Source organism: Podarcis liolepis, assembly GCF_965112155.1.
Source record: "Podarcis liolepis genome assembly, chromosome: 5".
NCBI classification, from domain to species: domain Eukaryota; kingdom Metazoa; phylum Chordata; class Lepidosauria; order Squamata; family Lacertidae; genus Podarcis; species Podarcis liolepis.
This window is the reverse complement of record NC_139556.1, coordinates 17,100,657-17,126,684: the sequence shown is the minus strand read 5'-3', so window position 1 is coordinate 17,126,684 and position 26,028 is coordinate 17,100,657. Positions and strand designations below refer to the sequence as shown.

General features: G+C 41.2%; 1 protein-coding gene across 13 annotated transcripts in view; it reads left to right on the top strand.

The window, feature by feature from the left end:
• USP54 (ubiquitin specific peptidase 54) overlaps positions 1–26,028 on the top strand; it is a 100,759-nt gene that overhangs the window by 58,270 nt on the left and 16,461 nt on the right. For 6 of the 13 annotated variants that reach the window (XR_014525897.1, XM_083502341.1, XM_083502345.1 and 3 more), the window contains 14 exons: positions 2,246–2,380; positions 4,322–4,435; positions 4,554–4,636; positions 6,758–6,863; positions 7,332–7,478; positions 7,739–7,888; positions 10,467–10,635; positions 12,505–12,675; positions 17,364–17,489; positions 17,646–18,020; positions 20,216–20,441; positions 21,766–21,905; positions 23,410–23,583; positions 24,804–24,923. Coding sequence is in view for 11 of the 13 variants with exons in the window: in XM_083502341.1 (XP_083358467.1) it covers positions 2,246–2,380; positions 4,322–4,435; positions 4,554–4,636; positions 6,758–6,863; positions 7,332–7,478; positions 7,739–7,888; positions 10,467–10,635; positions 12,505–12,675; positions 17,364–17,489; positions 17,646–18,020; positions 20,216–20,441; positions 21,766–21,905; positions 23,410–23,583; positions 24,804–24,923 (2,236 nt within the window). In the remaining 2 variants the exon portion in view is untranslated. Of the gene's footprint in view, positions 1–2,245; positions 2,381–4,321; positions 4,436–4,553; positions 4,637–6,757; positions 6,864–7,331; positions 7,479–7,738; positions 7,889–10,466; positions 10,636–12,504; positions 12,676–17,363; positions 17,496–17,645; positions 18,021–20,215; positions 20,442–21,765; positions 21,906–23,409; positions 23,584–24,803; positions 24,924–26,028 lie in introns of all 13 variants that reach the window. The other 7 variants (XM_083502348.1, XM_083502342.1, XM_083502349.1 and 4 more) reach the window with 2 other exon arrangements.

Genomic DNA, 26,028 nt, shown 5'->3' with positions numbered 1-26,028 from the left:
TTGATTTGATGCGATCTGAGGAGAAGCCAGAGTATATTGTTTTGATAAGCACACGCTGGTAGATTTTCACCCTTCACCCCAAAACTGAAGTTTTTGCTCTTGAAGGCATAAAGCCTACTCCATTGTTTAAAAATGATTTTTATTAATTTTAAAGGAAAACATGAAAATGAACCATTTCAATCAGTGCTAAACAATTTATAAAACTTAAATCAGGATCCAGGATTCTTACAAACAAACAATCTATTAATAAGCATCTTCCTTACAGATTCCAAGTTACCTTTTACTCCCAAATGAAAAGCTTCCCAATGAGCTTATTGCTTAGAATCCAGGCTTACGAAGCACCTTTCAGTTTCTTCCTGCCATTAAGAGCTTCTAATCCTGGTCCTTCTTGCAAAGGACTTCTAGCTGAGCCCTGTACCTTTTGTTCCAGTTTGCTCCCAGTCTCTCCTTATGCAGGCTCTCAGTCCCCGTGTCTCACGTACTTCCTCCTCTCTCAAATTCTTGACCTTTCTTGCATTCAGGTGCCTGATTCCTCCGCTCTTGACACCACACCATCTGGAGCGTTCAAAGCTAACCCGGGCCCCATGGCTCTTCTCCTGCTAGCTTTAAGCCCCGGAGGGGTGTTGCAAGGGCCTTCTCCCCAGGTGAACTGCATCCCTCCAGCCCCCAGGCAGTAATGAGGCAAATTCAGGAGCTCCTGGGCTCCCACCTGCCTATCCATCAAAACTTTCTCCGCAACCACATTGGCTCATACTTTATGACTGAGATTTTAAGTTGAAATACTGATTGGGAACTTGAAATCTTATGGCAAAAATAGATCAAAGGAAGGTATGTGATAACATGATTTTTTTATTTATGCATTTTATTGTTTTTGTTCCCTGCCCTTTCTCCAAAGAGCTCAAAATACTCCGTTGCATGTTTTGGAATAGGTAAACAAAATGTTGAAACTGATTTTTGCCAGCTAGGAAGATTTTGTGATGCTTAGGAGACGGTCCTCCACAAGATTTCATTAGCGTTACGGTTAGAAGCCCGTTAGCATCATAGGAAGTTAATTGCTCATTTAGAAAGGTAGAAATTATTGCAGACTGGAAGAAGACAGTGTCCCTAAGGTCACTAACACTAAGAAGCTTTGAGTTAGTTGTAATGGAAAGTGGATTGGAATATTTCTAGCCGTAGATGAAAGCAAATGGGGTTGCTTTTAGCAGTAAAACGTTTTTAAAAGGACTATACCAGGGCTAAAATGGATAGAATAATTTAAACCATTTGAGACAAAAAACGTATCAAAGTACCAGCAATCAGCAAACAAGTGGGTCTAAGACTGTAAGTCATACATGTCTGGGGTATAGTAGTTATAGTGCCAAACTAGGATTGGAGAAGCTCAGTCTCAAATCACTCCACCATGAAGCTTGTTCAACTAGACACAATCTGTCAGCCTAACTTGCCTCACAGGATTGTTTTTAGAATAAAAATGGATTTTCTACGTATTTATTCTTAAGTCCAATTTTGCTAAAGCTATATTTGCAGATGTTTTCCCCATGACAATTTATTGATAATATGAATGTTTAGAATAGTTGCCATTGGGTACTAACGAAGGACTGCAATTTGCATTTTGACATTGGGGCTTTTTAAGTCAAAGCCTTCCCTGTTGCATCCCCTTGCACACCTGAAAATTTTCTCCTGGTTGTTGGAACCCTTTGCAGCAGAATGGAGTCCAGTGCAAAGAGGTGCAGTCAAACTAAAATAGTCAAATCCCCTACGTGTGTTTCAGATGCTGATGTCTTTTGTTATGCCAGTCAGATGCCTACTATTACAGGCAAGTCAGGAACCTATAAACGACCACCTGTTGGCCGTATCTTAAGAACATTGAAGCCTGGTTGTTTATAGGGTTGTTAACAAAAATACATGCAAAATGTTTTGTGCAGTAACACCCCTGGCAGTTATCTCTGATGTCTGGATTTGGGGATGGTATGCTGGTGCAGTCTAGTAAACACTAATTTAGCACGAGCATGCGAACCAAAAATAGGATAAAAGTAAAACATGTAGCTAAGATGCCAAAAGCAGGAAAAGAGTGAAAGTGTGAGTCTGCAGTTAGTATCAAGGTTTTCATATATGACATGATAACATGACAGATACTGGTAACCTGGATTCACTTTGTGTAAATGTACACTCATTTAAGACGTGTCTGTCCCGAAGAAATAATGTGAGTTTATGTAAAAGTTGACCTTTAACTTTCCTCCTATCCTAGGGTATCTTTAACCAGTTTCAGTGCAGCAGTGAGAAAGTGTTGCCATCTGATGCACTTCGTAGTGCTCTTGCAAAGACTTTTCAAGATGAACAGCGTTTCCAGTTGGGCATCATGGATGATGCTGCCGAATGCTTTGTGAGTATGACTTCTGTGGAATAGCTGAAAATTCTTGTAGGAAAGAATGCCTTGCCTTGCTAAGCACAAACTAGCAGATAAAATCCCCATATTCTCAAATGGGAAGTGGTTTTTTCATATTAATAATAAGTATTTTACAGCAGAGGTAGTAGTGAGGAACACTGAGCTGCTTCTAGTGAGACACTTAGGTAGGTTATACAGTGTAATAGTGAAGATAATACTGTTGCAAAAGCAGGCGAATTTAACAACTATTTTAACCCATCTAAACAGCTGCATGTTTGTGAATAAGACTGTGAGAAAAGCCACAGTTTGGGGCTTAAATAACGATAGCATTAAATTCTACTAAGGATATAGTTTAGCCTTCACTCTCTTGCTCTCTCGCTGCTTAAGTAGAAGCATAATTTTAAAATTTCAGATCTTTGAATCTCTTACATAAATCCTTCAAACATCCATTGTTCTAGAAACAATCATGGCAGCTGTTAAGAGAGTGATCTTTCTTGAATTCAGAGACAGTACTGGCCAAGTCATTGTGTTAATTTTACCAGGAAGAGAAAGTGTTATATCTGGCATAATCTGATGTCTCTGCTTGGTGCCTAGTGGGTTGCATCTGCTCCCTTATTTTGTTATTTTAAATGATTCTTGCCACTAACACTTGCCATATATTTACCCTTTTCTTCAAAAAACCCCTATAACTAGTTAAGGTTTTGAGGTACAGTATTTCTTCTGTTTGGAATGCCAGTGTTTTGCGTATCCATGTTTCCTCTGACTTTTGGTGCATAGTGTCCAGACTTAATTGAACTAGGAAATCTTAGTTGATATGGCTCCTGTTTCCCTGTGATTTTGGCTAGGTTTGTGAAGTTGCCTTTCTATATCTGCTGGTGAAAAGGGGGAAGTAATATTAATTGGCAGTCACTTCCATATTGCGTACCCATACTCACAATAGTAAAAGGATATGTCATAACTGGTTATATAAAACCCACCTGTAATGTTTGGTAGCTAAAACTGGAAAAGGCTAGGAACTCAAGACTTGCCAAGCCAGTTTATAAATGCTAACAAATACAGTATGGTGGTGCCCCGCAAGACGAATGCCTCGCAAGACGAAAAACTCCCTAGACGAAAGAGTTTTGCGTTTTTTGAGTCATTCCGCAAGACGAATTTCCCTATGGGCTTGCTTCGCAAGACGAAACGTCTTGCGAGTTCTTGCGAGTTTGTTTCCTTTTTCTTAAAGCCACTAAGCCGTTAATAGCTGCTAAGCCGCTAAGCCGTTAATAGCCGCTAAGCCGCTAATAGCTGTGCTTCGCAAGACGAAAAAACCGCAAGACGAAGAGACTCACGGAATGGATTAATTTCGTCTTGCGAGGCACCACTGTATACAGTTTGTGTCATCACAAAATATGATATTTGCTAACCTTGCAAGCTGGTAGGCTGGCATAAAGGTTGTGGATGGAGAATGCAAATAGGTTCCCACTTAAACCTTATAACAACTTCATTACTTCACTTTCTTTCCTTAAAAGGTATGTCAATACTACTTAAGCCAATATTATATGTACTTGAGAAATCACTGAACAAAAGATAATAACGTTATACCAGGTCAGTAAGCAGATAGCTAGGCTCTGCCTGTCACCCTTTGTCAGCCCACTATTTAGATGCTGCTTTGTATTTCAGCCAAACCACTGACATTTGAATATTTGTCAAAATTAATAATGGCAAAACCTGAAGATTTGGTGTAACATCCAATATGGATGGAATACCGGATAGCTTTCTGAGTTACATTAACTCATTCTTGACATTAGCTGTCAAGCTCCTAAATTCTTAAATAAATTTAGAATACTGTACTTAGAAGGTACATCCCACCTGACCCTAAAATGTCACCTTTCATTATTTGTCTTTCTGAAATTGTTTAATAATTCTTATTTTTATTTCCTCTCTCCCTGGCTACAGGAAAACCTCTTAATGCGGATTCACTTTCACATTGCAGATGAATCTAAAGAAGACATCTGTACTGCCCCACACTGCATTTCACATCAAAAGTTTGCAATGACCCTATTTGAGCAGGTATGGTACAACATATCCATCCCAAACCAATTCAGTCCTGTGATATAGAAATGTGGAAATGTGCATGAGAAACTGTTTTCAGTTTTGACTACTGACGGTTTTTATTTCTCTGATTTAGTGTGTTTGTACCAGTTGTGGTGCCACCTCTGACCCACTGCCCTTTATCCAGATGGTACATTATATCTCGACCACTTCACTCTGGTGAGTCTCAGTTCTTTGCAATGGAAAAGAAAAGGAAAAAAATTCCCTTTATGTCAGGAGTCTTATCTACATAAGATACCATATATGTTATGTATATTATTGATAATTAGCCCCCAGTTCATGATATAATAATACTTTTCAGATATTTTTATTTATATTTTTTATATTATATTATATTATTTATATTATAAAAGCATTTGAATACAGTCATACCTCAGGCTGAAGTAGCTTTGGGATGAATATTTTCGGGTTGCGCTCCGCAGCAACCCGGAAGTAACGGAGCGTGTTACTTCCGGGTTTCGCCGCTCATGCATGTGCAGATGCTCAAAATGGCGTCACGCGCATGCGCGGAAGCAGCGAAACGCGACCCATGCATGCGCAGACACACAGTCGCGTGTTACATTTACTTCCGGAAGCGAATGGGGCTCTGGAACGGATTCCGTTCGTATCCAGAGGTACCACTGTACCTCCTTTTGGCTCTCAAGAGGACGCCCCTCCCTGTGTTTTACAGCACTAAAATTATAATAGGCGCTTGCTGGATCAGGCCCATCTCATCCAGCATCCTGTTCTCACAGTGACTGACTTGCAAGGAAACTTGCAAGCAGGATTTAAGCACTCTCCCCTCTTGTGGTTTCCAGCAGCTGGTATTCAGAAGCATTGCTGCCTTAAACTGTGGAGGCAGAGCTAATAGCCATAGATAGCTCTCTCCTCCCAGGAATTTGTCTAATCCTTTTTAAAAGCCATCTTGGTTGGTGGCCATCACTGCCTCCTGTGCATAGCTGACAACGTTTCCCTTTTTTAAAGGGGAAATTCCCTTATTCCGAATAGGATTCCTCGCAAGAAAAGGGAAAAGGTGACAGCTATGCTCCTGTGGGAGGGAGTTCCATAGTTTAACTGTGCATTGCGTGAAGAAGTGCTTTAGCCAATTAGAATTAAAATTTTAAGATATGAAAACCAGAGGGAAAATGAGATAATTTTTACACTGCATGGTGTGATTTGATTAAATATACAAATTAAACAACATGTGGACAAGAAATACCTACAACTTATATTGCAATATGGTGTAGACAAGCGGGCACTGCTCATTAGCTCACTGCTATTATTCTGTGTTTTCCAAGTTGATTCGTTGAACTGGTTTATTGTAATCGCTTCATTATTATGTTCCGTAAAATAATATGTTTAGTATTTTACACCTCCCCCCCGTGGCCCTTTTTTTTGTCAGTCGTCTCATGTTTTATGATTTATGTGTGTGCAATTTTGTAACATTAAAATGATAAATAAAATATAACAAACAGAGCATTAAATCAAGCAACAAAAGCAAAGCTGCAAGCAGGTAGGAATTAAAATAAATCAAAGGCATGGCAAATTAAGAAGACTAATCACTTGCCTAAAAATCATTATTGAGGAGGCTTGTCTCTTGGGAGGGAGTTCCATAGCTGAGGGGCTGCAATAGAGAATCTGATCTTTTTTGCATTTTAATTGGCACAAATGTGGCTTTGAGTATTTTAGAAAAGGCAGCATAATATAGGAAAGAAAATGATTAAAACAATGTGTTATAAGTATTCACCCTTGAGGAACTTGTTACTGTATGTTTACATGACTAACAAGTTCCTTTCTGATCAAATTAGTAACTAATCTCTTCCCTTTCTCTGTTACTGTAGTCTTCCTCCCAATCGACATTAAATGTAAGCTCTTTGGGGGAAAGGATCTGTCCTCCTTGCTTAACTTGTTTTCTAAAGCGGTGTGTATTCTGAAGCTTTTATCCAAATATTATATTGCAAGAAATGCACACAAAAATTGGCTATAAAATCTTAAGAGATTTCAATTAGTTTTCAACATTTGTAGGATGTGGAGGAGCAGGATAGTGTATCCCGTACAGGGCAGTGAGCCGGCCATTAAATCCTTCATTGCTAAAAGCATCGCTCAGATGCACATTAGATTCTGAATCATATGTTGCCCATGCACATGTTTCTGTTCAGCTTGTGAGTTTGATTTTTAAGCTGAGACTCTGTACTTCTACACCAGATCTTAGGATAAATACGCTTTATTAAAGTATTGATCACAGACCAAAGTCTACTGTTTTTAATTCTTGCTCTATACATTTTCCCCCTCAACTTAAAGCAATCAGGCAATTTGCATGCTGGAAAGACGGGAGAAACCCACTCCAGATATGTTTGGAGAGCTGCTACAAAATGCCAGCACCATGGGGGACTTGAGAAACTGTCCGGTGTGTATATGCTGTTTTCCTTTAATAGAAGCAGTAGACTGAATGGTATCTACTGAAATCTGTGTCTACCTGTATCTAATTGTAGAATCCGCCATGTCTTAATTCATCAGCCTACTAGAAATAGTAGAAAATATTGCTGGTTTCATAATGGAAATTGTACAAGTTTGTGTATGGCTGTCAATTGTCAATATTGTCAATGTTCTAACTGGGTGAGGTTTTCTGACTCCCTCCTTGTTTCATATTGTTAGTTTACTTAAACTCACAGTGGGTGCTTTCAGCCAAGGAAACCTGCACCACGTGCACTCGTACTTACTTTGTGAATCAGTTACATTTCAAGCCCTTTCTGTCTTAGAGCAATATATTTAGGGTGGAAAGAGGTCAGGATTTGAGAGGATACTAAACAACAGGAAGCCGCATTAATTCCAGTTTTAGTTAACCTGGGACTTTATTTGTTACTCTTTTTTTCAGAGCAACTGTGGGGAAAAGATTCGCATTCGTCGTGTACTGATGAACTCTCCCCAGATCATCACTATTGGGCTGGTGTGGGACTCCGATCACTCTGATCTGGCTGAGGATGTAATTCACAGCCTGGGCACCTGTCTTAAACTGGGAGATGTAAGTCCATTGCATTCTATGGCAATACTGTATGTCTCTTCTCCTTTCTTGTTTTAGTTTATGCCAGTGCTGTTAAATTTTTGTTCCTTTTTACTATCAAATGGACTGCATGGGCTAGATTTAATGTTAAGCTAAATAGTTAACTTCCTTTCTTTTCTTTTTAAAAGAAAAAATAATAATGACCTTTCAGTAGTTTTTAGATGTAATTTTCATACAAAAGACAATACAGTTTTTGCTTTTTCCTCTCCCTTTTTTAAAAGCTTTTCTTCAGAGTAACTGATGACAGAGCAAAACAATGTGAACTGTATTTGGTTGGAATGATCTGTTACTATGGAAAACATTACTCTACCTTCTTCTTCCAAACAAAGATCCGCAAGTGGATGTACTTTGATGATGCTCATGTCAAAGAGGTAAGAAAATTAGATTTGTTTATTTGAAAGTTCAGTAAAGATGTTTGGGTGTTTGTGAGAATGTGGGTCTATTTTGTGTTTCCTAAAGATTTTTAGATCATTTTAGGATGGGTTTTCACGTTTCAGCTCATACTTGCTTCACCTCATGCAACTTGTTCTTGCACAGCTTTCATTTATTTCCAGGGATCTCGTGCTGGAAACGTGCAAAGTAAGCTGTGCTCATTGCTACTAAAAGTGTCACTCACTAGAAAGGCACTTTATTTTTGAGAGCAGAGGCTGGTGTCCATGTAACGGCTGCTATATGGAGGGCATTTAAATCACTTGATGCAGTGGCTCTCCATGTAGTGAATGGTTACAGATTATTATTCTAGGGACAACTGCATATCATTTGAATAAAACAGAAATGGGCTGCCTCCCTATAGCAATATGTGTTCTGGTCCATATATCTAGAGAGCTGTGCAGGGCAAAGGCAGGTTCTTATAGAAAAGTGATCACTTAAAAAGGAAAAAGAATGATGAGTGTGAGGGGAGGGTATCAGAGAAACATGGAGGGGGGAAGAAAAAATAGGAGGCTTACTTAACCACACCTTCCTTTTGACTATACACAATGGATGCCCTTTCTGATATATGTTCCCCCCGCAGCATGTGTAATATTTGGTTGTGTGATATATGAGTGGCATTTCTTTCTAAGTTTGCATTGTCCATTGCTGAAATTGTTCCTGGCTGGCTGTGCTGCTTGTGTCTACATTTCAAATACCTGTGGACTTGTATACAGCACAGCCCCCAATGCCTGATATCATGACACTTGGTGCATTGCTCAGAGTGCAACATTTGGGTTACTTGTTTGCCTTCCTGCATCAGGTTGGAACCCTTCAATTTATAAGCTTTAGTCTTATTCCCTTCTTCTCAGGTGTTTCTGTGCAGCTGGCTTTTGCAAAGCTTGTAGCTGAATGAATCATAAATAGCTTATGTAGTTCACCCATCAGTGGCCTGTCCCAGCTGGTTCCCCATTCTTGTTCTTTCTGCAAAATGAAGTACAACAGACTGTAGCAGATGTTGGCTAGTGCAAACATGCCATCATTTAAGCATGCTGTTTCCTAATTAGAAGTTCTTCTCTCTTGCTGCTCTGGATGAAGTACTTGCCATGAAATCTATCATTTTGAGCATACAGTTCACTTTGATATTCTCTATGGTTCTCATCTTCTGTTCCTACTTGTCAAAAGCCAAAAAGTAACAAAAGGAACCATCCTATTGCAATGTGAATATTCACAACCCCTAAAAGAGGAACTTTGCCTCTTTAATTTATTTTTGGTTGTCTTTCTCTGCCGTAAAATATCTGTATTTAAAAAACATCCCTGTGTAAGGATAAAATGCATTTTAAGGTGTTTGCTTCAGTGCATGTCTGTGAAGTACAGGTGGTGACCATTTTGCATGGGGGTTCCGTTCTTGGCCCCCATGTGCATTAGCGGAGTGTACATAAGCCTGCCCCACCCTGTTCTGCCACCCATTCTGCTCTCTTCTGGGTCCAAAAGGACCTGCAGATCAATTGGACATGTGCGTAATGGTCACCACCTGTACGAAACAGAGTAGTGGTTATTGGAACGCTCAGAATGCTACTTGTATTTTGCATGCTGTACAAATCCTTTTCTGTATATTCATTCTGGTGGACATCAACCCTTTGATCTTGAAAGTGTGTGCAACTCAGATTTAAATAATTAAGAGGTTTTGTCAACAGTAAATACTTCATTGGCATATCATTTTCATTTTTAAGGCTTTTCGACTCATTTTATATCTTGGAACGTTACTCCATTGCTACATTAAATCTTTTGCATGTAAGTTCATAATGGTCAATCAACATTTGATTCCTGCCTGCCTCTCTGCCAAGACCAATGTCTTTATCATATTATGGTGGCAAAGGAGGGAGGCTGAGCAATTCTGGCAAGGGACCAGGAGATTTAGAGTAGTAGGTCCACAAGCACATCCAAAATCCTATTGGCTCATGCCAGCCACATGTGGAGGGTAAGGTGGTGCTTTAAGCTGGTGAAATTGGAGGACTGGGCCGTTAAGCAGATCCATGTAGCTACCCCCACCCCTACCCAGAAATGGTCCATTTCAGAATTTCCCACTGGCTACTGCTGGTGAAAAGGCTACTGCATGCTGTCCTTGTCCTCAACTACCAGCTTTTTGTCTGCATGAAGAAATGTGCTCAGGAGAATACAAATTATCACTAAAATCTTTAAATCACATAGCCTTTAAGAATATCCAGTGAGGGCAATTCCAAAAGCCTAAAAGTTCTTGCTCAGGTTTGTCTTAGGAGATGTGTCCAGAAAAACCAAACCCCTCTCCAGTGAGTACTACATTTGCTCATAGAGCTTGCTGGGGAGAATAAGATTTCGCGACTTTCTCCAACTGTAAGCATTAATACTCATTCAAAAGAAATAAAAGAGAATTATTTTTAATGTAACCTAAGTTCAATGTGAATCTCCGTTGACTAATGATGTGTTAATTTTTATCATAATTCCAACTAAATGCAGGTAACCTCTACTAAGATGTGTTTTGAACTTTCCCAAAAATTTCAGATAGGTCCGAAATGGAAAGATGTTGTGACCAAGTGCATTAAGGGTCATTATCAGCCCTTGCTACTACTATATGCAGACCCGAGAGGAACTCCAGTGTCAACGCAGGACCTTCCCACACAGGTGGACCTACAACAGTATAGCAGGACCTACTATGATAGTGAAGACTCAGGTAATCTTTGAGCACTCAGAGTTTTGTCTGTATTTTTGCCCGTCACCAAGATTTATGGTGTGTTTGCCTGGTGAAATAACAGAAAGCAGAGGAGTCGCAAAGAAATCTTGCTGGATAAGAGATGGTGTTGAAGTGTTCTCCAAAACTCAGTATGCAAATAAAATACCATTTTTAAAATCCAGAATTTCCAATGTGACTTGGAATCATTTGTTAATGTTAGGCTGCCGTAGTGCAGGTTGTGGCCTTCTGGTGAATCCTCAGGTGCTTAGATTTCATACTGAAAAACACAAGAGGGAACTGACAAGGACTTGCAGAGGAGCAAGGCAGAAGTCAGGGGCAAGTGATTCTCTAAATTCTTCTGCTTACTTGTTCTTTTCCCCACAAGGAATTGACCATTGCACAGGGTTAGATTGGGTTTAGATGGCATTTCACCTGAGCCCAGTTCCTGTCTTGCAGCAGTGTCTGTTCACACAGTTGCCAATCACTGTAGGTTTGATGTTTTCGCTTTTGCCGACACTTGGTGAAGCTTTTGCAACCTACTTGTATCCTCGCCCTTTTGTCATTTTGCTGCCGAGCTACATCTTGAAGTCTACTGAATTCCTGATTTGGAAGCAGGAAATCTTCCCCTAAATTCCTGTTCTTGAGGAACAAAGGAGGGACTATTTTCTCACTTGTTTTTATGGGTTTGACTCATCATTTTTATGGGTTGGGCTCATCATTCTGAACAACAACAGCTCCACAAGGAAGGGCAAATCACGACTAGCTCTTCCTCCTGCCTTGAAGACTGGAGGGCATAACTCAGCAGCAATTAATTCCTTCATTTCATCTTTGAGAAGAGGAATGTATGAACTAAAAATTCATTCCCCCCCCCCAAATGCTTTCCATGTATAATGTGAGGTAGCAAAGGCCCAGGGAGATATATTCATTGTTCTCTTGAATACTTGCCACCGCTGGAGCATCTTTCAGAAGCACCGTAAGAGCTTTCCATTTAATGAACTGTTTGGTGTGGCAGGGAGCTAGGTTAAAATGCTACATCTGTCCCAGTGCTATAGGATCATTTTCAGTTGATTTCGACTTACTTGCAGTAATGCATCCAGCCATATGCCCTCTGGTCCCCTTCCCTTCCTGACTGGTTGAAGCTAGTTGGAGGAGGATGATCAGGTGGACCGAGGGTGTTGTGAACACATCATTGTGTGATGGGGTGCTGCCTGCAGACCTTAAGGAGGTGGTGGTGTCCCCTCCAACCCAATGGTGTGTAATAAGTACTGTCCAGTCACCAGTACCCCATCTTGAACAACTTGTGTGCAGGATACTTTAAGTGCCACCTGAGTCCTTATATCCTAGTTTGATCACTCAGTTCATCCAGAGTACTGCTGTTATTTATCCCCGTGTTTCAGGAGCCGACTGGCTTCAACTAGCAGTCCAGCAGTTAGTGTTGCCAGACCCATGCTGTGGAATAGTCTTCCAGCAGAGATTCGGACATCTCTTGAAGACCTTTTAAGGTCAACAGGCTATTCAGTAGTTTAAACTTTTGCAAGATGAGATGCTTATTTTGTATTGGTTTATGCTATTTTATGTTGTATTGTACTTGCATATTTTGCTGTACACCACCTTAATATTTTAGATGAGTGGGTTTTTAAAAAATATTTTGTATAATAAGAGTTTTTTTTGTAAGGTAATAAAAACATTTCCTGTGCTTTTGAGGAAATTTATCAATTGCAAAAAAAGTTTGTTCTTGGCTGCACTGAGATATGTTATTATGCACAGTGGTTGTTGTACATCATTGTATAGCACTTCTCAGTTACTGTTTTCCATCTTAGCCCTTTTCAGATTTGCCCTTCTAATTCTCCTATCATTTCTTTTTATCAGGGCGTGAGCCTTCTATCGCAAGTGACACTAGGACAGACTCTTCTACAGACAGCTATCCCTATAAACATTCCCACCACGAATCTGTGGTCAGTCACTTCTCTTCTGATTCTCAGGGAACTGTCATTTACAACATGGAAAACGATGTAGCTTCACAAAGCAGCAGGGACACAGGTAATCATTTTCTTCATTTAAGGCAAACACAAAGTTGGCCCTGTAATAATAATAATAATAATAATAATAATAATAATTTATTATTTATACCCCGCCCATCTCGCTGGGTTTCCCCAGCCACTCTGGGCGGCTTCCAAAAGAATATTAAAATACTGTGATACATCAAACATTAAAAGCTTCCCTAAACAGGGCTGCCTTCAGATGTCTTCTAAAAGTCTGGTAGTTGTTGTTCTCTTTGACATCTGGTGGGAGGGCGTTCCACAGGGAGGGCACCACTACCGAGAAGGCCCTCTGCCTGGTTCCCTGTAACTTGGCTTCTCGCAGTGAGGGAACCGCCAGAAGGCCCTCGGTGCTGGACCTCAGTGTCCGGGTAGAACGATGGAGGTGGAGACGCTCCTTCAGGTATACTGGACCGAGGCCGTTTAGGGCTACACCGAGCCACATGGCTTAAGGCAGCAGATCCAGGGTGGGGGTGTTAATAATAATAATAATAATAATAATAATAATAATTTATACCCCGCCCATCTGGCTGGGCTTCCCCAGCCACTCTGGGCAGCTTCCAACAAAATATTAAAATACCGTAATACATCAGCTCAGTTTGTGCTGACTGAGCTCGCATATGCCTCCTGCAGGGTCACCCACCCAAGTTCAGGCGATCAAGTGTCTTATCAGAGTAGGGATTTTTCAAAGGTCTGCTGGGCTGCCAGCCTGCCTGTCAGATCCTTAGAGCTGTGCTTCCCTCTCCTTCTTTCTTGGGTTGGGTCTATGAAAACAAAGCCATTGAAAGATATGAGCTGGGTTTTCTGCAGCTGTAGGAAAAATCAGCAGTATCTGTCAATGGGTGGGCATTTACTATCACCCAATCTAGCTCAATTAAGGAAGGAAAATGAATGGTAGAAGGTAGGTGAGCTGAGGGGGAGCAGGTGAACACTAAGCAATGGGCCAAAAGCAATGGGAATAGTTGAAGACAAGAAACAATTTACTTTCCTTTCTTCTCTCTGTGATTCTTTGATCCACTTGCTGCTGCTTGCCTTTTGCTACCTGTTTTGTCATTCTGATGTGCGTTCCCATGCTTTGGATTATGGTCAAAGTTTTGCAACCCGCCAAGCATTGGATATGGATGTTGTGAAAATAAACTGTTCAGAGCCAAAATAGTGTAGTGTGGCTAGTGGATCTGAACATGAAAACCCAGGTTCAAATTCCCACTCAGACATGAAGCGCTTGTGGGATGACCTTGGGCCACTCCCCCTTTCTCAGCCCAATCTAATTCACAAGAATGTTGTGAGGATACAGCATGGAGGAGACAACTGCTACCTTGATCTTTGTTGAAGAAATGTAAAATATAATTGCAACACATGAATGTGCTGGTGTGAAATGAATAAGGAGCTCTTTTTGGATGTGGCCCAGTCTGCTCCCACACCCGCAAGAGGGAGTTGCTGAATAATTAAAACACCAGCAGCACAGCATTACACAAAATATATTCAAAACAATGTGTTGTTTCCCCCACACCAGGCTTTATTTCCATTAGTTCTGTTTTCATGGCTTGCAAATGTTTAAAGTTTTAAATATGCTACAGTAATAGGCTCCCAGCCCTAATAAGAGAGGAAGGTGAGCCAGAAAAGGGAGCTGAAGCAGGTATCACTTCTATGTAAACATGTAATTAGTTGCAATTAACTAATTCACCCTGTGCATCCTTACCTGCTGAGTTACCTGGTGCCCTGTGTGGTTCCCATGGTGATCAGAAGAGTTCATGCTGGGTCCAGTATATGTAATCTTTGTATCTATAAGTTCTTTCAGTTGCCATGGGAACCATACAGGCTGGTGAACAGCGAACATGAAATCTTTTTCTTTCAAAATATTAATGTTTAAGGACTTTCTCAAAGCTTGCCCTTGTCAAAATTTTGTATTGTTTCATCTCTAAATTTCAGGTTCACTTATTACTTTCCCTTGAAGTAGTGGGAGGGGCGGTTATCTCCTCCTATTGGCTATGGGCAAATCTAGTTGCCGGGGCTCCGTTAGAAAGAGAGTTGTAGGCAGATAGTGATGCAAAGATATGTTCCAGACCTTATGGGCAATTTTAAAAAGTAACATCATCGTTGTTGTTGTTGTTTCAATGCCACTTTTATAGAAACAAATCTAAAGGCATTTTACAAAACCTTAAAACATCAAATAAAACCATGCAGAATAAAACAAATCACTGCATCCAGATGACATCTACTCTCAGAGAGGACTTAAATAGCTCAGATAAGAAGCTGTTGATCTGACAAAAACATGTAACTTTCCCCTAAGATTGGTCTTCATAACGATGGACTAGAAAATGGCCATTGCAGTGCTCTCTCTTTCTTTTTTTAAAGTAATGGGGTGGGTGGCAGTGGCAAGGAATGCAGAAAACTGCAAGCCAGTTAGCTTAGCATCTATTCTAGGTAAATTGTTGAAACACACATTGCTAAAGAAAAATTTATCAAGCATATGGAATAGAGTGATGGACAAATCTTGCTGAAGAAGGATCAATATGATTTTTCTAAGACAAATTTTATCTCACTAACTTTTTAGATTTTTGTTAAGAGTTCCAGTGAGCCCGCCGATCTTCTTTTAATTGGGGGAGGGAGGGAATCTGGAATGGCACAGCCATTGCCGAGAGCAGAAATGCTCCAAGGCAGTTTTCCTGATCAGTTTGTACAGCTGGCTGATGACACAGTGAGTCAGTGCCAGTACTAGGGCACAGCAGAGGCATTTGGGATATTATGTTGGGAATGCTAAGAAGGTAGTCAGGAGAGAAACCAAGCTATAATGTAGCAAGCTTGATCATCTGTGGTAAGACTGGAAGTATAACCATAGTTTGTTAACCAAAGCATGACTTAGCGTCACATGCAAACCAGACCATTGTTGGGTGGGGGGTAAGTAAGGGACAGATGATGGGAGCTGTATGAAATTATGCATGGTATGGAGGAAGTGGATAGAAACCCCTTGGGGTTATATCCAGGGTCATCTGGAGAAGATGCATGGTGGGAGATTCAGGACAGGCAAAAGGAAGTACTTCACAAAACACAGTTATACTTCAGAATTCCCTTCATAAAATATTACCATTTTGACGGCCACTAATTTAGACAGCTTTAAAAGGTCATTGAACAAATTGATTGAGGATAAGGCTAGCCATGTCTCCTAATCATGACATCTGTACCATGCCTCTGAATAGGAGATGTTGGAGAACAACTGTGGCAGAGGACTGTTGTGTTGTGTTCGCTGCGAGATCACATTCACCCGGTGCTACACCAGCTGCACTGGCTCCCGGTGGAGTACAGGATCAGGTTTAAGGTGCTGGTTTTAACCTTTAAAGCCCTATACGGCCTAGGACCCTCGTACCTACAGGACCGCCTCTCCTGGTATGCCCCACAGAGAAACTACGGTCTTCAAATAAAAACATCTTGAAGGTCCCAGGCCACAGAGAAGTTAGGCTGGCCTCAACTAGAGCCAGGGCTTTTTCGGCTGTGGCTCCGATCTGGTGGAACGCTCTGTCACAAGAGACTAGGGCCCTGCGGGACTTGACATCTTTCCGCAGGGCCTGCAAGACAGAGCTGTTCCACCAGGCCTTTGGCCAGGGCACAGCCTGACTCCCTCCCTCGGCAATCTTCGTGGAGCTCTGCCCAATGGTTGCCAGTGGCCTGAATTAATTAATTTTATAATGAATGATTTTAGAGTGTTGTTTATGCTATACTTTTATACTGTTTTATTGTTGTTAGCCGCCCTGAGCCCGGCTTCGGCTGGGGAGGGCGGGATATAAATAAAATTTATTATTATTATTATTATTCAGGCTCTGCTTATGGGATTCCCATAGGCACTTGACTGACCACAAACAGGATGGTGGACTATATAGGCTTTTGGTCTCATCCAGCAAGGCTCTTCCTACATTCTTTGCATACCATGTTGTTATAGAAGAGCTCAGGTATGGAAAGGGAATATATATGTATTTGAGAAGATGAGAGGAAGTTCTTCTGAGCTGTAAGGCAGAACTGCAAGGAAACAAAACTAGAAAATGATCCCTTCCCCTTCTTGTTACATACATTATTAAATGTATTTTCAGCCTTTTCAGACTTGATTTCCCCTCCCCCCATTATTATCTTACACAATATGCTGAATTTCTGAACTGGAGTGGCCAACCTCTGACTTTCCTAGATGTAGCTGGACTCTAGTTCCCACCAGCTCTAGTAGTCAGGAAAGATGGCAGTTGTAGTCTAGCAACATCTGGACCAACCACAGGTTCTCCACCCCTGTTCTCAACTGGGCTGATAGGTGTGGTATGATACCAAAAAAAGACCATAAGTGCAGCAGGAGGAAGAGTGAAACATAGGTATTCACATTCGCTTGGAGAGATGCATGAATTTTGTCTGTTAGTATGGTAGTACTGAAAGGTGCTAGTGGCCCCGGAGGATTTTGAGCCAAAGCTCAATGCGTTGCCTCCTGTCCCTCTGTATTAGCTGTTTAACTTACCACATCTAGATGGATAGTTGCTTTTATTATACTGTAACTCTTCACTTACTGAACTGATACACTTACTGAAAGCTATTCATTTTACTCAGTTCTAGCATTAACCGGCAGCTTGTGGGGAGTGAAAAAGGTCTGCTATTCTTAGAATGCAACACAGCCAATTGGAATGCTCTTTCCATCTGAAGTATATTCTTTTCTTTCAGGACACCTGACTGACAGTGAATGTAATCAGAGGCATATTTCCAAAAAGGGCTCGCTGACAGACCGCAAGAGGAGTTCCAGCAGGTCTCGGAAAAAGGGAGATGAATCACAGCCGTCAGGATATCACAGTGAAGGCAAGAAGAATGGTTTAATTCTTCTGTGTGTCTGTCCAGCATAGATTGAATCTCTTCTTTTGCCTCTGCCAGTTTAGAAAGATGATAAAAGTACGGTTAATTTAAGAGAAAGTTATGTAGCTCATACTGTCTTCTGCTTCTATTCTTGAGCTGCAGGGGAAACATTGAAGGAGAAACAAGCCCCCAGAACTGCCCCTAAGACATCCAGCAGTACCAGCAGGCTGAGGGAATTTAAAGAGACTGTCAGCAACATGATCCACAACAGACCATCACAGACAAGCCAGGGCTCTCCACGAACAGGGAAGGATCAGGCTGAGATACAGTCACTGCCCAGAGCTCTGCCTGCTCTGTCTCGAGACTGGGAAATGGAGAGCACAAGCAGCGAATCCAAATCAAGTTCTTCTAGCAAGTACCGTCCAACTTGGAGACCCAAAAGGGAGTCACTGAACATAGACAGCATCTTCAATAAAGAAAAGAGGAGACAATGTGGTTACACACAACTCAGCCCCTTCTCTGAGGATTCAGGTAAGAATTTGGGAGAGGTGTGGGTTGGGAGAGTATGAAAAATTCATTCATTTTTTTATTAGTCACTATGTAGGAACAACTGATAACATTGTTAACTAGTATGCATAGCCAGTACATTTTCTTACACTGTATCAGATGAATCTGTGAGGGAAGCCTGAATTATCCTTTGTGCCATTTTGACCTTGTGAACAACGTGTTTGCTGAAATATTTCAAACACACTCAAAGGTCTATATTTTCATTGTGAGAGGTCCTTTCGTCATTCACTTGTCTATGGAAAACACAGCAGTCATATTTTGCTTTTTCCTGCTGTACAGTAATTTAGGACGCTAGATTAGAAAAGCAATTGAGGACAGCTACTCACTACTGATTCTGTTGAATCTCTCTGACAGTGAAATTGACTGATACAGAATCAGCGAGTGCCTAACCCTGGTTTGCCTCGAATAGAAAAGCCCTTTAATTGTCAAACCAAAACCCAGTCTTCAGTAAGGAAACATCAGAAACTATATTCTCCGTGTGAAAATGGAAGATGGGCGTACTCGCTAATCCTGGTCCTGCTTATCCATAATGGTTAGGGATGCAAACTTTTTTTTTTTTTTAAGCAAGAAACCTGCACAAGGAATGGTGAAGACATTTTGAAGTGGTCTCCACTTCAGAGGTTTCAGAATTAGGGTTGCTTGGATTTAGGATGAAAAAAATTGAGGCTGTTTAATGCTGTATCAATTGGATGGGAAGGAGGTAGTGGAAACTATTGATACGCTCTATAAGAATTGGAAATTGCTGAGAATTCAATAGAAATAGGAAGACAGGCATCTTTCTAGGTGAATTAAAGAAATCGGGACAGGAAGGATTGATTTACATAACCAATTTCTATCACCCAGTAGAAACAACTCATTTAAAGCATTTGTTTTAATTAAAACTAATTTATTTAGATTCTTCTTTAACATGAATATAACCTTTATTCAAACTCAGGTGGCACCCTCCAAGATTCTGAAATACTTAACTTTAATAAAATGTTATACAGTGCACTGCTTATTTTTAGATAATAAACCAATTGCAGGGATCAGGTACTTGCAAAGCATAAAACAGGTGCAAAAAGGTCACTCAGATAAATCAGTGGAATAACAATTCTGACCTGACCTGGCCCCAATTTCAAGCCATAATCTAGGTATAGGATGACAGATTGTGATGATTTTCCTCACAGGACTTCCTTTGCCAAAGCAAGCAGCTTTTCATCATTGTTTATGGTTGTGTTTATTGTAAATCAAGAGCTACTTTCAAACATAGTGGCCACACTTGGAGAGCACAGTCTGCTAACTCATAATCTTAATTTACTAGGTATTGATCTGCACAAAAAAAGATAATAAGCAGAGCACAATTAACAAGTTCTTTGCAAAGCAGTGCAGGAGGTTTTGTGGCTTGAAAATACTGCTTTGGTAGTTGATGAGAGCTCATTAACAACTGAGCATACCCAGTGGGTTTTTGTTTACTTGCTTGCTTCATTCTGTTTGCTTAGGGTTATTTCCAGTCTCTATAGCAACTGACAATCTGTTAAGGGCAAGCTTATTTATCATGTTGATTTGTATTAAAGCCAGATTTCATTTAAACCATTTTTAAAAAAATATACTTTCAATATAACTTATTAAAAACCCCAATTTAAATCTGATTTCCAAAAAATTGTCTTTTATCTATCATCATAGTTATGTCTTAGGGGACCTCTATAGAGTTGGGAAGAGGAGCCTGTGGTCCTGCGGACATTGTTGGATTCCCATTAGCCCCAGTCACTCTGGTCAGTTATCTGGGACAATAACATCTGGAAAGCCACAAAGAAGAAAGACTGGTTGCTTACCTGCAGTTGATGTTCTTCAAGTGGTCATCTGCGCAGTCACACAGCCCTGTTGGTGCTTCCCCTCCCCCCCCCCCAAAAAAATCTGCTGGCAGTTAGAAAGAACTCAATGGAAAAGTCCTTGGCTCACCTCTTTAACCAAAGGTTCCTCGTATTTCTGGGAGGGAAGGGTAGTTGTTGGTTCTCTGGCGAAGGTTCTAGAAGGCACTGGTCCCAGCAGTGTTGAGTGCACTGATAAGAACCAAAAGAACATCAATTACAGATAAGCAATCTTTCTAGGATGCTGAATTGTATAGAGAGTGTGACAGAATAAAATTTGATTCTTCACTCATGTTCTTTGTATCTTATCAGCTAAAGAATTTATGGAGGAGGAGCCAAAGGAGCCAATCTCCCAAACAAGATCAAACCAACCCAACAAGTATAAGCAATGGACTCTAGGTCGGGGTGCGCACTATATGATGGATCAACAACCTCGTCTGATCCAAAGGATGGAATCTGGCTATGAAAGCAGCGAACGCAACAGCAACAGCCCAGTCAGCCTGGACATGCCTTTATCAGAGAGCTCCAGCACCTCCAGGTAAGTTTCATAAAAATATAACCTGGTTCCAGTTCCAGTGCTCTAAAGCTCAGTTCACACATTACCCTCGTAATATATCATCGCAAGATTTCTCTGTTAACCACACTGGGAGCTTACATGGAGAGATGGTCAGTAAATTAGAATAAATTAAAAATCTGCACAGGCCTCCCAAGGGCTTTCATGGCTGCTAAATTGACAACTGAAAAAGGGTTTGGATATGATATCCCGCTTTATCACTACCCTAAGGAGTCTCAAAGCCGCTAATAATCTCCTTTCCCTTCCTCCCCCACAACAAACACTCTGTGAGGTGAGTGAGGCTGAGAGACTTCAGAGAAGTGTGACTAGGCCACAGTCACCCAGCAGCTGCATGTGGAGGAGCGGGGAATCGAACCTGGTTCACCAGATTACGAGTCCACCGCTCTTAACCACTACACCACACTGGCTACAGGTGTATGTGTTGAAGGGATGCTTTTCATCTCTCACTTTGCCCCATTCCCCAAGCAGGCAGGGCAGCCAACACTATACTTTCCTTTGCCAACAGTGCCCCACTATCTCTTGCAAAGGAGGAACAAGGAAGTCCCAAATTGTTTACTTTCTTGTTCTATTTGACTTTAGTTATTCCCACCCACTCTTTATGTTCTGTTCTAAACTGCAGGCAAGAGGAGCCGAGCAGCTAATACTAAAGATAACAGGGAATGATAATTGCTGGGGAGTGATTTCCTTGTTTCTCTGTGCAGGAAAACAGTGTTGCTGGGGGACAGAATTGCCCACAGTGGCCAGATAAAGAAGCTTCTGTACCTGTTAAGAGGTTAATGTATAAACTAAGCCTAGGATCTTGGAGTTTGAGATAAAATATAAATTCACTACAGTGTTGGAAGTAAACAAAACACCAGAGATTTCAGCCCCTTATTCTTAACTTTAGACCATTCTATGGGAGTACATTTTGGGGTTCTAAGGAGCCAGAATGCCATATGTGAAATACAGGCTCTACTTTGAGGATCTGTATACTTCTGACTGAAAAGGTAAAAATGTTAACTAATGTTGAGGAAGGTATGGAAATCACCTTTTGAAGATCTGGCAGGTCTAAATCCATGGCTTCTAGGGCAAAGGCTATACAATAATACTGCACCTAAAGTGTAAAAAATACTGGGAGGGCAGGGGAGGAACAAAATGGGGAGGGGTGAGGCGGAAAGGGTTTGGACAGGTGTGGAAAGTGGGTTGGCAAAGGCCTTTGTGAGTAGGCAGGGTTGGTGTGTTAGACAAGCAAGGACAGCAGACCCTAGTAGTTCATAATAGAATAACCTTGCTTTTCTTTGGGTTAAAGAGATTCTCATATGAAGCGACCTGGAGCTTTTGTTCCTGCCTGGCGTAATATTCCCAAATCACATAGCAGCAGTATCTTGGAGGTAGAATCTGCACCAACTGCTGGTTGCTGGTCAAAGAACAAGCACGCCATCGGTAATGGTAAGGTTTTATTTTCCCTCCTAAAGTACTTGCAGTCCTTGGAGCATGTTATTTCTATTACTGCCTCCGCCTGCTGGGTTTCCCCCCCTCATCTCACACAAGTAGAAGGCATCAGAGCTGTGGGTATTCCTCACTGTGTCACACTAGCACAAGTTCTTAGTATTGGTGGCAGAGTATCATTGGCCCTCAACACCAAAAGAAAGTCTGGTGAAAGCAACAAGGTGGTAGCTCAAGTGACTGGGATAGGCTGTGAGGGCTCAGAGCACCTGCAGTGCGAGCAGAACACACTACATACACAATTCGCTGAATAATCAGGCATATTGAGAAAGGAATGAATCTTTTCTCTTATACTTTCAGTTCCGTTTAATAGAAGTGCCACTTGACACATTTTCAGTTGTATTATTTTTGCTTGGTGCTGTGGTAGTGGGGAAAATGAAAAGCAACCACAATTAGAAGTAGGCTGTAGTCATCCCAAAAAATACATGTGTTTTTTTTTGTAAACAACAAAGAGCCTTGTGGTACCTTAGAGACTAACATTTGTTATGGCATAAGCTTTTGTGAACTGCAGTCCATACCATCAGACGTATGAAGCGTTATCCTAAATTGCTGGCATGGGTGGGTATCTGTCTGTACACACACACACACACACACACACACATATTTACCAGGTAAATCACTGTTTAGATGCCTGCTTTCATTTTCAGTCTATTCTGCACTACTACATCTAGGTGCAAGAGCCTTCAATGGTGGAGCAGTGGTCATAACCATGGTTTGTAAAAGCATACTAAACAATAGCACAAAACATTGTTTGCAAACCCGCTTCAAACTGGTTTCTAATTTGGGTTTATTGGCTAATTACAAGCTATGGTTGGTCACTTCATTGCAGCAACCACCCAGAAGTTGTAGGACTGCAACCCCCATCATTCCTTACCATCGGCCAAACTCCATGGGAGTTGTGAGGGTTGGAGTCCAACAGCCACAGAGTCCATAGGTTCCCAAGCCCTGCACTAAACATAGTTAAGCTTTATTGGTTGTGGTTTATTATGATGTCTGAACTCTGAGAGAGCGAGAGAGAGAGAGAGAGAGAGAGCGCGAGAGAGAGAGAGAGAGAGATTTAATGTAGATTGATCTGAATTAGCAAAAGGAAATGGGGTGGATGAGAAGCCCAAGGAACAGCCTATCTTTTCCAGACTAATTTGGAGAACAAGAAATTGTACAGCTGTTTGGGTTTTGTGGTGAAAAAATAGAAGGTATAGGAGATGATGCTAAAATTGCATGCCCAGCAAGTAGAGAGGTATTGGTGTGGGCAGAAATAGCAGGTTTTCGCCTCCTTGATAAGTCTCATATTGGAAGTAATTGCTTGGTACAAACTTTGTATCAGCTATAGTAGATTTAAGAAAACTGACCAAATTTTTGGGGGGGAGGGGGGCAGTGTAATCCTGGAAAGAAAACGGCATGTTTATTAACAAAATGTGGTGTTCTTGATGTTTTTTCCCTTCTCAAGGCGGGGAGGTGCTTGTCTCTTCTAAGAGTGAACTGGATGAATTACAGGAAGAAGTGGCAAGGAGGGCCCAGGAGCAGGAACTTCGAAGGAAGCGGGAAAAGGAACTGGAGGCAGCAATGGGCTTTAATCCCCGCCCAAGCAGGTTCATGGACCTGGATGAACTGCAAAACCAGGGTAACATGTATGGGCAGGCTATCCATCTTGCACAGAAGCGGTAGGATTGGGGTTGGCTGATCTGTGCCTAGGATGATAAATGGGGAGAGAATGGTTTACTACAAAGATCATTTCACACCCTTTGGGGGTTGCAGTGTAACTTCTGTAGCAGTTTCATACATACCTGCATAGTTTGTTAGATGTGTTTCAGTAGAAAAAGGAGGTCCTTAGCTTTATTGATTTCCTTTCCTTTCTGTCCTATCATTGGATCCCAAAGGGCTCCAAAGGCAACTGACATTAAAATAAGTCAAATATTTTTTTTACATTGGAGCTGCTATCAAAAGTGAACTAGATGAATTACTCCCAGAAGTTGTAAAACACCCAAGAATTTAAGATATATCTGGGCCATATGAAAAACAAATATACAAATTTCCACTAGAGATAATATGTTTTGTGATACCTCTTATTTTGAAGTTTTCCCCCCGTCTATGTTATATCCACTTTTAAACAAAGTTCCTCAAAGTAGTTTACAGAAATGGAGTTAATAAACCAACCGCTCTAACCAGTAGTTTGAACTGAGCTTGAAAATGAACAGAGAGCTAGGGAAGCTGTTTTTAAAACCGCAAGGTATGTTCCAAACAATCAGTTCTGGTTAGTAGCCTTTTCACTGCATTGTACACAGGTTGTCATTTCTGAATAGTCTTCAAAGGGAGTCCAACATATAATATGTTGCAGTCGTTAATTTGGACGTTGCCAGGGCATAGATGACAGGTGGTTAGGCCATCTCAGTCGGGGAAGAGTCTCAGCTGGTGCACTAGCTTCAGATAATGAAAGGGACATCTGAAGTTGGTAGAGCAGGCTGAACAAATATTCTACCTTTTCTGGACTGAGCTTCAGTTTATTAGCCCTTATCCAGTTCATTACTGCTCCTGGGTTCCATATTTAGCCCACCCACCTCCTCCCTGTATTAGAGGAAAATGAAGGATAAAACTGGGTATCCTCAACATACTAATGATACTTGCTTCTTAATCCCTGGATAGCTTAGCTGCATTTGACCCACAGTTTTCCCTCTCTTTCTCTCTGCTGTGCTTGTGATTCTGAGAAGGGTCTGCTATTCAAAATGTTGCAGAGCTAAGGTTGCTCTGCGTTAGGGAGGGGATGTTGTCTTTTGCTGAGGTGAAGCGGGGAAAGGAAACTTGAAAAGAATGTCAATGAAAACGAAGAGTGCTGCCCCCTTGCAGGGAGGACTGATGGCTTTGAGAGGTCTGTGCAGGAGGCAGATTCAGTCTTTGAAGAGTCACTGCATCAAGAGCAGAAGGGAGACTGTGCTGCAGCTTTGGCTCTCTGTAATGAAGCTATATGTAAGTAATTCTTAATTGCTTCAGCTTACCCCGCTTTTTGCAGTTTACTAATATCTAATATCATCACTTAGGAAAGTAAAACTGGACAGGTCAATGCAAACTCACAGTTGGAAAAAGCTTGTGTGTGTCTTAAAAGTGTATGGAAGCATCTTCTTTGTGAGCACCATCATCCCTGGAATTCAGTCCTAGCGTTTCCCCATCCCCTTTTCCTACTGGGGCTCCTTTTGAACTAAGGCAATAGAAAGAGGAACAAAAATGTTCCACTTGATGCCAACAGTTCTGACTGCTGTATTATTCTACCTCCTGCTTTCCAGCCGCCCGTCTCCGCCACGGCATACATTCCCCCCCAGTTCAGAGACTGGTTTCTCAAAAAGTTTAAATTCCCAAAGTACAGCATATAGCCTGATTCCCCCCAGAAAGGAGAGAGTGTACGCTGTACCAGTTGAAATTTTGTGATGGAAGAAGAGGCATCAGTGTTTCAATAAGTTTAAGACATGTGCTGTGACTTTTGGGAACATGTGCTGCTGCATTTCTTTATTTTGATACGTTATATTTTTGATTGGCTGACTCTTTCCCCACCCTCCATTCCCTTCTTGCTGGTTAGCAAGGTTGCAGACAAACTGATTTCTAATGTGATGGCTTTGGAAGGTTGAAAGTATTTCTTTTTGGAAGTCTGTTCTCATGGATTAAAGGAAACAAGAAGGCAAAATACAGACTTCATAAAGGCTCTGGTAGCAAGTGTCCCAACTGGCTATATCTTGGATTTCATATCCTGACCAGATTCATTTGTACATAGAGTATTATTACAGTATTTGGAGCTAAACACGGCCATTTGAAATGAAACAATTAGTTGCTCCAATGCATCAGGGAGTGACCCATGTCACAGAGAAGAGGGGGTTTCCTAAAAAAAAGAAAAATAACAAAACTCAGCTTCGTATCTTTTCAGTTTTGATTAACCTGTTTGGACACATAGCTAACCTGAATGTGCATTAATGGGAACGGATGCATCCTTGTGGACTCTTCTGTGGCAGTATTTGCATGTTTCTTTTTTATGTTTTTGTTGCATCTTTTGTTTTTCTCTCCCTCCCCCCCAGTTTTGTTTTTG